Genomic DNA, 17,328 nt, shown 5'->3' on the forward strand with positions numbered 1-17,328 from the left:
TTCCTGCCCGAGTCTCCTCAGGCAGGACAGAAGAGCTCCAGGTGAGAGATGCCAATGGCAGCCCCTAATCGAGGCTCAGGGGGGCTCCGGTGCCTGCAGGCTCGGAAGGAGCTGAATTGCAGCGACAGAAATCCCCGTCGGGGAGAGCCGGGAGCTCCGCAGTCCTGCAGCACCGCTCCCTGGCCAGGGAGGGACGGGACGGGCTGTGCTCCAGGGCGGAGCTGCTCCAGGGCCGCGCTCCCTGCTCAGCCCTGCCAGACCCAGCGGCTCCCGGGTCCCCTCCTGCAGCTACTGCCCCCGGACACGGTGCCAAACTCGGCTGCCCCCGGACACGGTGCCAAACTCGGCTGCCTTTGCTCCAAACGCTGCCCAGCGTCAGTCCAGGCCCGTCTCGCTCTGCCAGGAGCTCGGGCCGTGGGGCCACAGAGGAGTTACCCTTCCCAAAGAGAAAAGGACCCAAAGTCACCCCCAGGGACTGCTGGGACACTGACACCAACAGAGCCAGGCCCTGCCCGGGGAGGACTCCACACTGCGGGATGCACCGGAGCTCTCTGGGACAAAAAGGGGCTGAAGACGCGAGCACAACTCCTGCCCCCACTCCTGCTCCCAGCATCCAAACTCCTCCTGGAGGCAGCAGCAGCTCCTTCCTGAGGGGCTCCAGCAAGAGCCGAGTCCCCAGCCCTGAGCAGCTCTGTCCTGCAGGGAAGGGATGGGACACACAATTGAACAGAGGGACATGGACATTCCCAGCCCACAGAGAGCAGGAACCTGCAGAGGGTGAGGAGGCACAGCCTTGGTCACGGTGCTGGATGGAGAAAAGCCTTTCCTAAGCAGGGCCTATGAAGGGAACGAAAATGGACAAGGAAAGAGGGTCCAGTGCACTCCTGAGTGAGATTTCAGCACTCAGAAACAGCCTGGAAGAGCCTGCTGATTCATGGACAGACTTGGTCCTGCTCTCCAAGTCACCAAAGATGAGATGGAGTCCAAAAAAAAGAATTTGGGGGCATGGGAGGAGGAGGAGAGGGTGGTGGAGGAGGATTGGTGCAAATCAGCCAAATATCCCAAACCTGCTGCCCAGGGGGCTCCTGTGTGAGGAGCCCACACTTCCTGCCCCAGCAGGATCCACCCTCCCTGCTCGGGGGCTGAGAGGAGATTTTGCTGTAACGCTGCTGGAACCTGTTCCCCAGGTTGTCCACGCCAGGCTGGCACAGGCACTGACCTCAGCAGTGCCACCAAAGCCAGCCCAGGGACAGGGGACAGCTCAGCCCATCAGAGGACAGCCTGCCCTGCACAGGGTGGGAGCCCAGGCTCAGCTCATCCCTCCCTCCCAGCTCGGGTGCATTTCTCTCCTCGTGCTCACAAACTCCACCAACGAGGCACTGCTGCTCTCTCATGGGATGGGAATTTTGGGAGTGGCTCCCAAGGACTCCCAGGCAGAGGCTGCAGCAGTGCCACCCCCCAGCAATGCCACTGGGACCTGGTGACAAGGAGCCACAGGCCAGGATTCCTCCAGGACATCCTTTGGCCATTACAAATAGTTCCTGGAAGGAGGAGCAGCCCCCCAGAGTCACAGAATCTTAAAGATTTGGACTGGAAATGATCTTAAAGACCAACCAGTTACACTCCCCTGCCATGAAGAAATAACTTCCATTAGCCCAGGTGGAAAAGGATGAAAGAAACATTCAAGTTACAAAAAAATTATTTTTATTTATGTGTTGTTATTAATAACTGCTAAACTGAACTAAGAGCTGGAGCTGCTGGATTGGACCCAATACACTGGGAAGGTTTTCCAGTTGTTTTGACAGTGAATAAAATAGGTGGACAAAGAGCTGCTAAGGAGATGCTGGCACTCAGGGAAAGACAGCAGAACCTGGCAGCCAGTGGGAAAAGGTTCTGTCCACCCTGTCCCACCATGGCAGTGCCCAGGCCATGCTGGGTGTGCTCTGAGCTGTGCCCACACCTCCCAGTCCCTTCTCTGGGAGAACAGGACAGCAGGACAGTGTCACCTTCTGCAGCCAAGTGTGGCAGGTGAAGCCCTCAGCAGCTGCCAGGGCAGGATGTTCCTGTGCCCACCCCAAAGCCATTATCCCACCCCTGCCATGAGGCCGGGCACCACTGCCCAGGATGTGCTGCTGAAGAGGAGCTGATCCCAGCCATGTCCAAGTCCTGCTCAAAGGGGGCTCCCCCCGTGTGCAGGGGACACTCAGACTGTCCCTGCCTGCCCGAGGCAGCGCTGGGGACCCTCTCTGGTGGGACACACACCCCTGTCCCTGTGGGATCCATGGGGACGCTCCCAGGCCCTCACCCCATCCCCTGGAATATGGGACTGCCCTGCTGTGACTCCCCTGCCTTCTCCCCACACCTCACTGGCTTACAAATTCCAGGCTGGAAAAGGAAATTGCCGGTGTTGGAGCAGGACAGCGGGACCCAGGGAAAGGCCGGACCTCTCTGGGTGAGGAATGAACTCCCCTGAGCACGGCCAAAAACTTCATCCATTTTCCCAGCAAAGGGGGAATTTCCGCTGCCCCCAGACTAGACCCAGTGCCCAGCACCGGGAACATCCCCAAGATTTATCCACGGACTGGGTCTGCAGCAGGTCCTGCACAACTGTGCTGGAACCGAAGCCAAGGAGCTGCGCTGGTGCCCCGTGCCTGTGCTGGGCATCTCCGGCCATGCTGGGCATTCCCGGCCGTGCCTGGGCATCCCGGGCCGTGCTGAGCATCCCCGGCTGTGTTTGGGCATCTCCGACCATGCTGGGCATTCCGGGCCGTGCTTGGACATCCCGGACCGCGCTTGGGCATTCCGGGCCGTGCTGGGCATCCCCGGCCCGGGCGCTCGGTACCCGGTGACCCCGCGCCCGCTCCCCCGCGCGTTCACGGAGCTCCTCTCACTGCGCCCCAGGCCCAAACCGCCACCTCTGTTTCTCCTTCTCTTCACTGTTATTCTCCCGCCCTCTCCCCCCTCCCCGGCCCTGCTCGGCTCTCCCGGGCCCGGCCCGGCCCGCGCTGCCGCCGCTCCCCCAGAGACCGCTCGGTGCCCGCGCCTTTGCCCAGGACAGAGCAGCGCTCGCCGTCCGAGCAGCCGCGGGCAGAGCCGGGGGACGCTCCGCAGGCACAGACTCGGAGCCCAGGGACGCTCCGTAGGCACAGACCCGGAGCCCAGGGACGCTCCGCAGGCACAGACCGAGCGCTCGGGGCCCGCCGCTCCCCAGGTCCCTGAGGGACAGAGGAGCCCAGGAGACCACTCGGGCCGGTCCTGGGCGCCGCCATCTTGGCTCAGGGCAGGGAGGGCCGCCATTGGCTGGGTCGGGGAGGGCCCCGAGGCTCGACCAATCACTGACAGCATTGGCGTGATGGACGCGGGGGGGCGGGACCTGTTAGCGGGGCGGGAGAGACCATCTACGGGCGGTGCCGGGGGGCCCGGGCGAGCCGATAGCGCCGATGCTGAGGGCGGCTCGGGCTCGGGCCGCGCTGGCCGCGCCGCAGCCGGGCCTGGCCCGGGAGAACTCCCGAGTCCCGTCCCAGCGCACCCTGCCACGGCCCGGGACACCGGCCGTACTCGGGGTGCCCCCCGCCCCTCCAGCTCGGCACTGGGGATCACAAAGGCGATCCCCGGCAGGGACCCGCCCGCGGCTGGGATCGCAGCTCGCTGGTAGAGCGGCAGCCGAGCATCTGCTGGAGCTGGTGCAGACACCTCAGGAATCTCCTGCTCCTGCTGTGCCGGGGCTGCCCGAGGGCCCTCAGCCCCAATTCCAGCTTCCATCAATCTTGGTCCTTGTGCTCATCAGTCAGGAAGCGGGTTTGCCCTGCGGGTGATGTCCCGCTGCCTCAGGGCCCGCGGCAGGAGGAGCTGAGGGAGCAGTTCCATGAGGGACGACCATGTGCAGCAGTGAGATGTGAAACTGCAGCAGACAGGGACCCAGGAACTGACTGGGATTCCTTCTCCAGAATAAACACGGACTAAGAGTAGATTTCCCTGAATTGTGGTTTAATTTCATTATCTACTGCTGCTACATCTGTACAACATTGTACAAAATGTAATCCCAAGAACATTCCCGCCCCGCTGTTGGCTCCCCTCTCTCCTGTCACAAAGCACCCTTGGCGCTCTGGCTGTGACCCTCCCACAGCCAACACAACATTCTGCTGTCCAGGCCCGGTGCTGGGAGCCCCTGGCCATGGCAGGAGGTCCCTGGGAGTCCCTTTCTGCTCACACAGGAAGGATTTTCCACCTCTTCTGCTCGAGGCAAAGGCTCCCAGCAGTGCCATGGCCAGGGGCAGTTGGGTGCACAGGTGACGCTGGGGGTGATTCAGGACTGGCACAGCCCTTGTGCAGCACATGCTGAGGGTTTGGGGAGTTGCTCTGCTCACACACTGCTTGTAGACTGCCAGTCCTTCCCACCAGAGCATTTGCACTGGGAGCCTCACCTGCCCCATGCCAGGATGGTCTGAGATTTCATCTCCTGCCCAGACAAAATGAGCAGGCAGATATCTTTTAAACTTAGGGGTTAGGGAAGATAATCTACTTAGCAGCTACTGGTAGTAGAACATATGCAGAGCTGCTTTTGCCAGATTTGGGAAACCTGCAGAGAATCACATGGAATACAAAGTGATTGTTTTGGCTTGAAAAAGCATATGTGAAAGGACCAGAGATCCCTGATGTCCAGAAAGGTCCTTGTTGTGGGTGAGTGCTGTGGCAGGATGGTCTCTCCCACCCACCTGTGTTCTCCACTGGAAGTTTGAATTTGGCCAATTATTTTTCCTCTCATTTTCTGTGTTCCTGAAGCTTCTAAGCTGTGTTTTAAAGGTCTCATAGAAAGCTTGATTATTAAAAAAACCCCATACAGTGCTCTTAAAGCTTTTTTCCCCCCAGTATTGATGGCAATGCAGCATCATGTTCAATATGCAATCACTGGATCTGAAAAATAACACCCTCAGACTGTGAAGAACATCTGACAATAAATGCACAGCCTTCATATGGACGAGTCCTCACCAAAACCTTCCCATCCTTGGAGCCAGGCAGGGATGTTCGCAGCAGGGCCATGCTACAGGGAGGAGTCTGAAAGTGAGAGTGAGAGAGAAGCAGCTCAGGGTTGTAGTGAGGAAGATCAGAAATAGTCTGAAAAGCTCCCTGGGAGGGGCAGCTGAAATATTACAGGGCCTAAAAGTCTGCAAGAGGGTAACAGGGGTTTAACTGACCCATTTTGCCACTCCTGTAATCCCAGTAAGGTATTTTGCATATTAAGAAAAATATTTGCTTCCAAGTAAAGGATATTTCACTGGGTACAGTCACCAACAATATTTACCCCAAAGTCTATCCAGGAGTCTATCCCCAGCCATCCCACTGCCCTTCCATCCACAGGAGGATCCCAATGCCTCTGACCATGTCGCTCTTTTCTCCCTTTGTGTTGGCTTTGGCCAAACATCAGCTGCTCTCTCAATGCTCCCCTCACCTGGCACATTTGCCAGGGTCTTTATTCTGCAGCTTCTGCACTTGAGAAAAATCTAACCTTGATATCCTACCTAATGAAGATGGGATTGTTCCTTCTAAAAAATTTGCTCAAGCTCAGCCAAAATCTCTGGGTCATGTAGAAACCAAGTGGTCTTTCCCATCTGCCTTTTTATTTCTGGTATTTGATCACGAGTACCATGATCAGGAATTCAGTTAAACAGCCCAGAATTCCCATTGCTTTGTCAGCAGGTGGAGCTGGCTGGGGACCATTTCTGAGGCCCTGGGCAGCAGTGACAGCCCTGGATCTGCCAGGGAAGCAGCAGTGCAGTACCTTTGATGGAGAGGAAGGCTTTGCTGAAGGCACGTCCCACTTCATTGCTGGCTTCCACCATGTACTCGCCCTCGTCCTGCTTGGTGACCCCCAGCACCACCAGCGAGCACACGCCGAAGTCGTTGGTGCAGAAGTAGTTGGGATCTCTGGAGAGGTCTCTGCTGTCCTTGTACCAAGTGACTTTTGGTGGGGGATGGCCTCCCACAGCACAGCTCATGTGGCACTCGCTGCCTGTCACCACCACGTGGCACTTCAGCGGCACCAGGAACCTCGGGGGCTGGTTCTGGTTAACTCCCCTGTATTTCTGTGCTTTCACTCGAAATTCAGCTGTGAAATATAAAGCACCAAACACACACTCAGATACTGCTCCCAGCACTGCAGGGTTTGCAGGGGTTTGCTTGTGCAGTGTCTGGAATTCTGCAAATTACCAGAGATCCCATGCACCTATGGATTGTAACCTCTGCTGCTCCTCAGAACTACACAACATTTAACTTCAAAGTCAGAAATTTTGGTTTATACAATACTAAATCCTTAGATTTTTCTGGGAATTCATTCTGGGGCAAATTGCATGTCATGATGGCTGGGAATGAGGGTCTGTCTGCATAATGCCCCTGCAGAAAGGACAAACATTCCCTGCGCAGCTGGAATTCCTCAGGGCATCTCTGTGCATTCCTGTTCTGGGCCACTGAAGATTCCCAGGAGGAGAGATCCATTTGAGGGTGCAGTGTTAGAAGCAATGAAAGAAACAAAACACAACACAGAGAAATACTTGAAAATGTTTTACCCTTTTTTTTCCAGATCCTCCAGGGCTGCACAGTCTCTGATGGATCACTGGCTCCCACGTCATTTTTTGCCACAACCCTGAAGTAATAATCCCTGCCTGGGACCACCCTGGTGAAGGTGAACTTGTTGTTGTAGATCAGGTCCCCCAGCACATGCCACAGGCCCTTCTGGGACTCCCGTTTCAGGACAGTGTAGTACAGGTTCTTCTCCCACTGCTCAGAGGCTGAGGGCTCCCAGGTCACTGTCACTGTGTTGGGGACATTCTCCTCCAGCTGGATGGCTCCAGGGGGCTGAGGGACATCTGCCAGGGGAGGGCACACAATGTCACAGCTGTAGGGACAGGGGCACAGAACCCTAAAATTCTGGAGTCTGTTGCATGTGTGGGGCTCAGTGACCATGCTGGTGACTGGAAGGGACAAAATGCCATTCCTTGTGCAGGCACACAGCTGCATTTGCCATGGACTGAGCTGCTGCTGCACAACAGGAGGGTGGTACAGCTGAGCTGCCCCTCCTCCTGGGGTCACAGCTGGGAGAGCAGTGCTCAGTGTCCCACAGCCTCTGCTGACCTCCCTCATGCTCTGTGCAAGGACAGTTTTAGTCAGTGGATTGCTCTGTCCTGCAGACAAGTGAGATCATAAAGTGCCTTGACAATCTCATAGAAAGCTGTTCCCTGCTTGTCCCTGTGCCTGCACAGACAAACTGCAGCAGAGCTCAAGCTGCTAAACTCAGCTTGTGGCCTTCTGCCTACTCACAGTAAATCATGGAATCCCAGACTGGTTTGGGTGGGGAGGGACCTAAAAGCCCATCCAGTCCCACCCCTGCCATGGACAAGGACGCCTTCCACTATCCTGGGTTGCTCCAAGCCCAGTCCAGCCTGGCCTTGAACACTTCCAAGCATCCATGGGCAGTCACAGCTTCTCTGGGAAACCTGTACCACCCTCACAGGGAGGAGTTCCCAATATCCCATCTAACCCTGCCCATTCATTGGCAGTGAAAAGCCATTCCCCCTTGTCCTGTCCCTCCAGGTTTTGTCCCAAGCCCCTCTCCAGCTCCCTTGGAGCCTCTTTAGGCCCTGGAAGGGGCTCTGAGATCTCCCCAGAGCCTTCTCTGCTCCAGGTGAACACCCCCAGCTCTCCCAGTCTGGCTCCAGAGCAAAGGGGCTCCAGCTCTCTGAGCATCTCCGTGGCCTTCCCTGGAATTGCTCCAGCAGCTCCAGCTCCTTCCTTTGCTGGGTGCCCCAGGGCTGGGGCAGCTCTGCAGGTGCAGTTCCACCTGAGGGAGCAAGGGGCAGAATCCTCCCCTGCCCTGCTGCCCACGCTGGGGTGTCACAGACATATTTTGTGAAAAATCCTTTCTTTAGGAATTTTCTCCCTTCTGAGAAGCTGTGGCCTCAGCAACAAATGTAAACAATGGTTATCTGCTGCTGTGGAATGTAACAGGTGCACCTGTGATTGGTTTCCTGTGCATGTTTGGATTTACTGACCACTCACAGCAGAGCTGTTCTTGCTTTCTGTCTGGACACAGAACTTTGTTATTAATTCCTTTTCTATTCTTAGCTTAGCTAGCTTCTGAGAACTTCCCTTCTATTCTTTTAGTAAAGTTATAATGTAGTATATATGTCATAAAATAATAAATCAAGCCTTCTGAACATGAGGTCAACATTCTCGTCTCTCTCTTCACCCTGAAGACCCTTGCAAGCCCTGTAACACTGGGGGATCAGCCCAGGGCATGCCCAGCTCTCACCCACCAGCAGCCCCAAGTCCTTGTCCAGGGCTGCTCTCAGTCCCTTCATGCCCAGCCTGGACTGGCGGGGAGTTGCTGGTATATTTGCATGGACGGCAGTGAGTTACCTGTAACTTGAACCTGGAAGCTGAAGGTTTCGCTCTTGCCCAGCCCATCCCCGAGCTCCACAGTGTAGGTGCCGCTGTCTCCGAGTTCCGCTGCCCGCAGCAGGAGCTGGCTGCTCCCCTCCCCGGTGCTCACGGCAGCGCGGCCGGGCAGGGGCAGCCCGTCCTTCAGCCACGTCACCGCCGGCTCGGGAGATCCCTGCAAACAACAACCACTCACTGCCGCTTCTTTCACCTCCACGCTGTGTCCTGTATCTTTAGTTTCATTATCTTACCCCAAACATGCGCCTCCTCAACACAGAAATGTTTAGAAATACAGATCCACGATGGATCTGAGAGCCCTGATCTGTTCTACAGTTTCTTTATGAATTCTTTTTCCTTTTTGTCCTTTAAGGATGTAATTGCAGGAAAGTGTTCTTTTGAACTGTGTCAAACAGGCTATGCCAGATCAAGGACAGATAACTTCAGGAGAGAGTATTTTCTGCTTTAAAAAAAAAGATCTGTTGGTTTTGGAAAGAAAAAAAACATCCTCTAAATCTTTATTTCCATTATGCCATCTTTGGTCTCTTCTCCCAGAGATTAGGAGAAAGGCCAGCAAATACACACACACTTCACTACCCTCCTCTGGTATCCCAGACTTTAGAGGATCATGGAATCATTTATGTCTGGAAAAGACCTCCAAGAGGATTGAGTCCAACCCATGCCCCATCCTCACCTTAAAAGCACTTTTACCCTTTTTACACAAAAGATGTTCCTTGGACACCTCCAAGGATGGGGACTCCAAACCTCCCTGGGCAGCTCCTTCCAAACCTGACCACACTTCCCATGAGGAAAAGCCTGTGTTGTTCCAAGCTCACTCCAAAGCACTGAGGTTTCTCTCAGTGCCTGCCAAGTTCTCAAGTGCTGCTGCTTGGTGAGACAAGCCCAGTGAAGGTGCTGCTGGAAATGGTGCCCCAAGGCCTTCTGAGGGAGTCACAGGGAAATCTCTGATTTGGGCAGTCTGACAGAGCAGCAGCAGATGATGATAACATTGATAAGGCTAGGTGGACAGCATTGAGCCTTGTTGCAGAGGTTAAGGAATGACCACAATGTCATAAACACCAATGCCAAGACTGACTGCTTGATTCTGGCCTGTGTTTTCCTCACCCTGAAAGACTACACAGCACAGGCAGGCCAAATTATTTGCCCAGTGACTTGTAAACAAAATTTCATGACATAAAAACAGTGGCTCAGTTTTCCTGTCTGCCACAAAACCAGGCAGGGAATTCCTCCAAAGCCCTGAATACCCACCTCAAAGGGAATCTTCACCCGGATGGGATCCCCTGCTTTGATAAGCAGGAAGCTTTTCACTGTGTCATCTATCAGGAACCTGGGAGGGACTGAAAGAGACGAAGATTACTCCCAGAAGGTGGATGTTGGTGCAGTCCCTGGTGACAATTGCAGTGTCCCACCCCCTGGTGCCTCTCCCAGCTGAATGAGGCTGCTGAGGGACTCACAGTGGGAAAAAGCTCCCTGGTTCAGTTCCAGATTGTACACCTCTCAAATTTCATTACTATTTATTTATCACCATGACTAAACAAGGGAAAATGATGTAAAAATACATTCACAACAATCTCTGTATTCATGTGATGTCTCAGTCACAGAGAAATGGGCTCTTTGCCACACTTTATCCCATCACAGGGATCATCTTTTGTGTTTAAATGGTGGCTGGAAAAAGGAAGTTCCAATGGGCACTTATAAAATATATGCAGTACAGAGCACAGAACATCCACAGGAAAGCTGCCAGAGTTTATCTAAAATAGTATTTTTTAGCATTTAAAATATTTTCTTTTCTCTTTTCATCAATATACTACACCAGTTAGTATTTATCTAAGCATACCAAATACAATAATGCTAAATTGCATTTAGTGTTTCCAGTGTAGAACTGAACACCTGCTTTAGATGGATTTATTTGATTTCATTTATTTTATGTTTTTTATTGATAAATGGAGTCTCCAGGCATATGCCAAAGTAGACATTTTCACTTAGGATCCAAGTTAAGGAAGATGAACCCCTCAGAGAATTATCTCTTACATCTGTAATTCTGCAATGTCCCCAAAGAGCAGGGAATAAACAGAGCTGCAGATTGTAAATAAAGATGGAAAAGTGAAAATGGTGAAAACTTTCAAACTAAACAATTAAAAGGTAAAATAAAGTATCCAAAACATAATTTAATAATGTGATTTAAGACAACGAAATAAAATTTTTAATTTCAGAAGATTGTCTAAAAGTTGAATGGAAACTCTATTTTTCCATTGGAAGAGTGCAAGCAGGGCTAAGGCACATCCAGGTTCTGTCTGGTGACTGTGGAGTGGCCCTGCACAGGGGGCAGAATGTCAGTACAAGGAGAAAATGGAGTTCTGAGAGTTGTTTTATCCAAAGGATTCTCTAGATGAGCTGAGCACTGTGCATTGCCTATCTGCTATCAGTTAATACTGACACTGCCCGGCTGAGGTGAGCAGAGAAGCCCGAGGGGAGCGGGAGCAGCGCTGCCCTGGGCGAGGCTGGGCCTGGGGGCGGCTGCTGCCGGTGCGCCACAGCCCGGCCGCTGCTGCCGCTGCTGCTCCGGGACAGTGCCCGGGGAGAGTGCCCGGGGAGAGTGCCCGGGGAGAGTGCCCCGTTCCTGGGACAGTGCCCGGGGAGAGTGCCCGGGGAGAGTGCCCCGTTCCTGGGACAGAACCGGGGAGAGTGCCCCGTTCCTGGGACAGTGCCCGGGGAGAGTGCCCGGGGAGAGTGCCCCGTTCCTGGGACAGAACCGGGGAGAGTGCCCCCGTTCCGGGACAGTGCCGGGGTGAGTGCTCCGCTCCCGGAGAGAGTGCTCCGCTCCCGGGACAGAGCCCCAGGGGAGAGTGCCCCGTTCCGGGGAGAGTGCCCCGTTCCGGGGACAGAGCCGGGGAGAGTGCCCGTCCCGGGACAGAGCCCCAGGGAGAGTGCCTCGTTCCGGGACAGAGCCATGGAGAGTGCCCCGTTCCGGGACAGAGCCGGGGAGAGTGCCCCGTTGCCAGAGAGAGTGCCCCGCTCTCGGGGAGAGTGCCCCAGGGAGAGTGCCCTGTTGCCGGGGAGAGTGCCCCGTTCCCGGGACAGAGATCTGGGGAGATTTTCCCGTTCCCAGGACAGAGCCAGGGAGAGTGCCCCGTTCCCGTGAGAGTGCCCCGCTCCCGGGACAGAGCCGCGGGCCCCGGACTCACCCAGGGCAGCAGCAGCAGCTCCAGCACACGCCTCCAGCTCCGCGGCCTCCCCGGGGCCGCCATCGCCGAGGGCCCGGACGCGCAGGAACAGCTTCTCCCGGGCCTGCAGGCCCTGCACCCGGCACGAGGTGCTCCCGGCAGGGAGGGTGAAGCACTTGGTCCAGCTGAGGCTGTTACAGGGCCTCATCTCCACCTCGTAGCCTTTCACGTCATTCCCGTCTTGTACTTCAGGTTTGTTCCATGTCAGGGTGACACTGGTGCTGTCACTGCTGCTCACTTTAAGGTCCTGCACTTGGCCCGGAGATTCTGGACAGAGAAATTTTATTTAAACTATTTTTCTAGGATTTCTCTTCCCTCTTCAGTCACTGCCTGAGATTCCCAACATTCTTGCAGTGCACTGTATTTCCACCATGCTGTGTTGCCCCACATCCCAGTTTTTCAGAGCTGGATCTGGATCCTTGCTCCTACCAGCCCTGCAGTAACTCCACAACATTCCAAAACACTCCATGGCCCCTCCTGAGTGTTCTCCACACTGCACATTTCTCCCCACTGGGTACTGCCAAATCTTGACTTGGACATCCTACAGGAAATCCTTCCATTCCTTCCTCCAGCTGATTCTCAGCCATGAAACATTCCCCAATTACTGATCCTTGTCTCCACACGCTTTTACAGAGAATTTAAGAACATCTCTCCATGAATACCCTGAAAGCACAGCACAGGGCAGGGCAGGGCAGGGCACTTACTGGTGGGGTCCCGGGCAAAGGCAGGCTCTGAGGGGTCACTGGGCTCTCCTGTGCCAGCAGCATTGACAGCTGCCACACGGAACTCGTACTGCACACCCTTCTTGAGGCCCGTCACCTTCAGTTTCTTGTCTGTGGAGAGGAGAGAGGCGAGAGGAGAGAGGAGAGAGGAGAGGTGTTGCCTCAGGGAAGCTGTTCCCCATCAGGAAAGGTGACACAACAAAGCTGTCCCTTACTTCAGGCCGAATTATGGATGGAAAAACTCTCAAGAGCCATAAAAGCTGTCACTGATTCCCCTGCCATTCCCTAGCCAAGTGCATGTGATCTTCTGGGATGTGTTCATTGTATTCTTTTCAAAATCAAACAGCCCTTGAATCACAGAATCATTTAGTTGGTAAAGACCTCCAAGGTCACCCATCACCACCTTGATGTGAAAGGTGTAAGATCCTAAGCAGCTCCTAAACCCAGCTGACATTTTTGCCTTTTCAAATCCCTCGGGCTGTTCCAGGAGTCAGATACCCACCTTTGACAGGCGCGTTGGTGATGGGCAGCCAGGTCACTGTGCCCTTCTTGCGTTTCTGAACAATGTATCCCTTAATTTGGGAAGTGCCGGTTTTACAAGGAGCTTTCCAGGATATGGTGATGGTGTCCTTGCTGGCACTGATGATCTCAGGGCGATCTGGGGCACCAGGGGAGCCTACAAAGAGACGAGGGCTTCATTATTAGCAGGTATGTTTTTATGGCAAGATAAAATGGTGCTGTGTGGAATTTCTTTTTCCAGATTCCCCCAGGTATTCCAATGGATGTGCTTTGAAAACCTGGCTGAGACCTGAAGCTGTGGATCCTGTTCCCCAAACTGGATCCAGCATAGACGCTGTTCCTTAGGTTGAATTTCACAAAAGACCTGCTGTCATCAGGACAATTCCTCTGCCAGTGGGGTGTGTCATTCCTACATATGAACAATCAGCATCATTCTTGCTTACAACAACAAGAACTGGTAAAAAAATGGGTTTTCTTTGCCCTCTGCTAAAGTGTCCAAGGTACAGAATCATGGGAATGAGAATGGAGAACGAAGATAATTAGAACTACCTGTTCTAGTATTTAAACTTCTTGAAGGACAAAACCAATATACAGTTGTTTGGAGATTGGGGGAGTAGAGTGGTCATGCTGTGAAGGGCTGCACATATAAGTTCTTTTGCCTGTGGAATTAAGAAAAGGCTTCATATGTTCCCCTTGCAGCCACACTGAGAAAAATTTCCTTTGATCTTGATGTGCTTTGCATGAAACTTCCTTTCCAATCCAAAACAGAGCATGACCAAGCAATAATTACATCTCACTCAACATCAGCAGAGCCTACAACAAACTGCTGCTCTTGCTGGGCAACCTCCACAGCTTTGTGTGGAGACTGAAGTTGAGATCTGTAGCAACATCCACAATGCAGTGAGTTTCCTCTGATGTCAGCTTTGATAATGAATTAACCAATTTGAATTGTGAATTATGAGAAGTTCTCCTCACCTTTACCAGCAGCCTTCACTTCCCCTGACTCCAGCGCATCGCTCACTCCCTCCGCATTCATGGCCCTCACCCTGAAGTAGTAGCTCATCTCTTCCTCCACTTTGTTTGTGGTGAAGCTGGTGCAGCTCCTGGGGGTTTCTCCCAGAGTCTCCCAGTCGTTCCTGCCCACCTGCTGCCTCTCCACAAGGTACCTTTGCACTGGTTTGCCCCCGTCGTCCTTTGGGGGCTTCCACTGGATTGTGATGTTGTTGGCGGAGCTTTCGACAATTTTGATGGGTCCTGCTGGAGGCTGTGGCTTGTCTGGAAAGATGAACAGAGACACAGCTGGCTCCAGACCCAGACCTGCTCCTGGGTTTGGAGCAGACACTGTCCCTTGCCCACCAGCTGGGAGACTGTTCTGATGAAATGCAGGCACAGTTGTAGGATGAGGGCTGGGCATGTGAATTGCCTCTTCCAAACTTGACCTCTTCTAACTTTTGATGGAGAAGATGGAAAGCCAGGCTCTTGCTCTCCCTGGGTCAATAGTTCTCATAAGAATTGCACCAGTTCAGCTTGCTAATACAGGCAAACATCATTTCTGGTCTCCCAAAGGAGCCCAGACATTTATGGGAGGGCTGAATTGGACCTTGATATCCTATTTCAGATTTGCATGCTGTGTACAGTCACATCTCCCACAGTGTCTGAACACCCAAAACTCAGCTGCTTAGGCCATGAAAAACCAAACTAGCTTTGTTTTCCCTTGTACTAAAGGGCATGAAGCATGTTCGGCAATCTTTCCTTGTACCCTGATTTTGGGGCAATATACAGTGTCTTGTTCCTTTCTAAATACCTACTCACTCCAAACAAGGTTGCCACCAGTGTCAATGGATTCCCTGCCTAAGTTTTACAGTGAAAGCCATGGTGAAGGTTATAGGATCTTACCTATCACCATGAGCTTTAGGTTGATCTCCAGGACACCACTGTCGTTCTTGAGCCTGACTTTGTAATCCCCACAGTCCCTCCTGTCGCAGCTGGAGATGGACAGTGTGGTGCAGGTGTCTGTCTTGTCCACACGGATCCTGGAGTCATCGCCCAGCTCCATCCTGTCCTTCAGCCACGCCGCCCTGATGGGCCCCCGACCCTCAAAGGGGATCCGCAGCTTCACCCCCTCCCCGGCCTTGGCCACCGTGGGGACACTGGTCAAGTTCTTGAGGAGAACTTTGTCCACCTGGGGAGGATCTAAGCAGGTGATACAAGGTCATTAAAAAACACAATTCAAGGAGGATAAGGTTCACCTTGGAGAGAAGGGATCCCCTCATGGTGCTGCCAGCAATGCTTAGAAGCTCACACCTCTTGGATCTGAACCTTTAGTTGTACTTTGCTACAGGATAATTATCACAAAATTTTGTGGTATCACACTGTCCTTTCACTGGAGAATATTTCTCCTAGGCAACACACTAAACACAAGAATGAAGAGTCTGCCCTGGTGAAGTGTTTTGTGCACCCCAGAAATATTTGAGTTGCTGGGTCCTTAGTTAAATTTGCAAATGCAAAATGAACCAACCTGTACAAAAAACATTTCCCATTTATCTTGTAATTCTTTATAACAAATTTATCTCAATAACCAATAACATGTCTCTGAGTAAATATATTACATTTAAAGCCCATCTCATGCTGCCTTGGTGGTTTGAGTAGACTCACCTTCAACAAAAATTGAAGCTTCAGTTTTTACATCTCCACCTTCAAACCTGTATTTCCCAGCATGAATATCTTCAACCTTGTTGATGATCAGTTTGTGGACAAGACCTTTCTTTTCAAATACGACTCCATCCATGCTTGTTAACTACAAAGTAAAGGAGAGAGACCCATCCTTTTTAAAAAAAAAGTAAAAAATGCAATCCATACTAAAACTGGACAGACTACAATTTGAAATGCAGTTGAAAAGATTTGGGAATGTCATGCATATTTAATGACAATATTCTGGTATTCTGTTGCCCAGAGAAGCTGTGGCTGCCCCGTCCCTGGAAGTGTCCAAGGCCAGGTTGGACAAGGCTTGGGTCTAGTGGAAGGTATCTCTGCCCAGGGCAGGGGTGGGACTGGATGATCCTTAAGGTCCCTTCCAACCCAAACCATTCTGGGATTCTGGGAACCCTTCCAGGGCCCCACTCCGATGCAGGTGGCTGTCAGGGGGAAGGACGCCTTGACAGCACCCTTAGGAAGTAGAGCCAGAGAGCAGAGCATTGCTACCCAAAGCCAACACCAAGCTCAGGGAACCCACCTTTAGGCCATCCTTAAACCAGGTTCCTGTCACGTTGTCCCTGCTGACCGTGCAGGACAGCTCAGCCGGGTCCCCCTTCAGCACCCGCACGGTCGCCAGCTGCTTGTTGAGGTAACAGCGCGGGACTGAACAGCACAAAGGAAGGGAAAGAGGCTAAGTCTGTGTTACAGAGAGACACCTAGAGCTAGAAGTGCATGTGCATGTGAGATGGAAAGAGCTTCTAAAAAAAAAGGTCCTCTGGTCAGGAGAGGCTTTTGTGCCACCTCGCTGTGGGCCAGCTGGATACACCCAGTGCCTTGAGGACCATCCCAACATCAACTGTATCCCAACATCCACCTCATGGGCAATGGATTCACCACAAATCACATTATCCAGCTGTGGATTTGCTAGTTTATGTCTATGCTAATCATCTTGGCTCCCTCTACAGCCAGTGGAAAAAACCAGGCTGCTCCAGGGTGTGAATATACTGCTTCATCCTCCTCTTCTTCTGCACTGACCACACATGGGGCTGTCCAACACATCCCCCTAAACAGCCCCAGGCACACTGTTCTCCACCCTTGTATTCCTCTTTCTCTTCCCAAGTTCTCTCCTTTACCATCACAATCTCCTCTCTAATATATACCCCACTCCTTCCTCCTGAACCCCAGCTTTGATGATTTTACTTCCTTGTTTATATTTATTGTTTAGCAATGATAATTCCCAACTTGTGAACCATCCCATTAGGTCAATATTCCCCTCTGATTATACACCTGAAATTTCTAATGCCTACAATTTTCACATCATCATCTTGTTGGTGGAGCCACAGGTTTTACTCAAATGACTGCAAACACATTACTCCCCTCTTATTCTATGCAACACCTTACTATTCCTGATGTTACAAGAGAAAAGAGCTCTTTACATTATATAATCCCATATATGCAGGCACAGAATTGTTCCCAGAACTTAGAAAACACAATTCTTGACAGTAGGTGTTTGAAAAATAAAGTGAAAGCTTCAGTTTTGAATTAGAACAGTGTCAAAGAAACATGATGATATTACTTGAAACTTTATGGGAACTGGTATGTTTGTGAACTGGTCTGTTCCATGATATGTGAAACACAAATGAAGAGATGAGACCTGGTTCAGATCATTTAGACAAAGAAAGTAATTTAGACCTTTAAGGCAGTTTGATCAGAGCACA

At 52.4% G+C, this 17,328-nt stretch overlaps 1 protein-coding gene across 1 annotated transcript in view; it reads right to left on the reverse strand.

Annotated features, from left to right (window-relative positions):
* Window positions 1–3,970: 3,970 nt before the first annotated feature.
* The window catches only part of IGFN1 (immunoglobulin like and fibronectin type III domain containing 1), a 39,402-nt gene continuing 26,044 nt past the window's right edge, over window positions 3,971–17,328 (reverse strand). The window contains exons 14-25 of the mRNA XM_059488139.1: window positions 16,149–16,273; window positions 15,572–15,713; window positions 14,813–15,109; window positions 13,892–14,191; window positions 12,900–13,073; window positions 12,380–12,508; window positions 11,637–11,942; window positions 9,700–9,788; window positions 8,413–8,608; window positions 6,564–6,863; window positions 5,780–6,106; window positions 3,971–5,055 (exon numbers count right to left, since the gene is read on the reverse strand). Coding sequence (XP_059344122.1) covers window positions 5,042–5,055; window positions 5,780–6,106; window positions 6,564–6,863; window positions 8,413–8,608; window positions 9,700–9,788; window positions 11,637–11,942; window positions 12,380–12,508; window positions 12,900–13,073; window positions 13,892–14,191; window positions 14,813–15,109; window positions 15,572–15,713; window positions 16,149–16,273 — 2,399 coding nt within the window. The 3' untranslated portion in view covers window positions 3,971–5,041. The remainder of the gene's footprint in view (window positions 5,056–5,779; window positions 6,107–6,563; window positions 6,864–8,412; window positions 8,609–9,699; window positions 9,789–11,636; window positions 11,943–12,379; window positions 12,509–12,899; window positions 13,074–13,891; window positions 14,192–14,812; window positions 15,110–15,571; window positions 15,714–16,148; window positions 16,274–17,328) is intronic.

This window comes from Ammospiza nelsoni, chromosome 23 (assembly GCF_027579445.1).
Source record: "Ammospiza nelsoni isolate bAmmNel1 chromosome 23, bAmmNel1.pri, whole genome shotgun sequence".
In the NCBI taxonomy this organism is placed as follows: Eukaryota; Metazoa; Chordata; class Aves; order Passeriformes; family Passerellidae; genus Ammospiza; species Ammospiza nelsoni.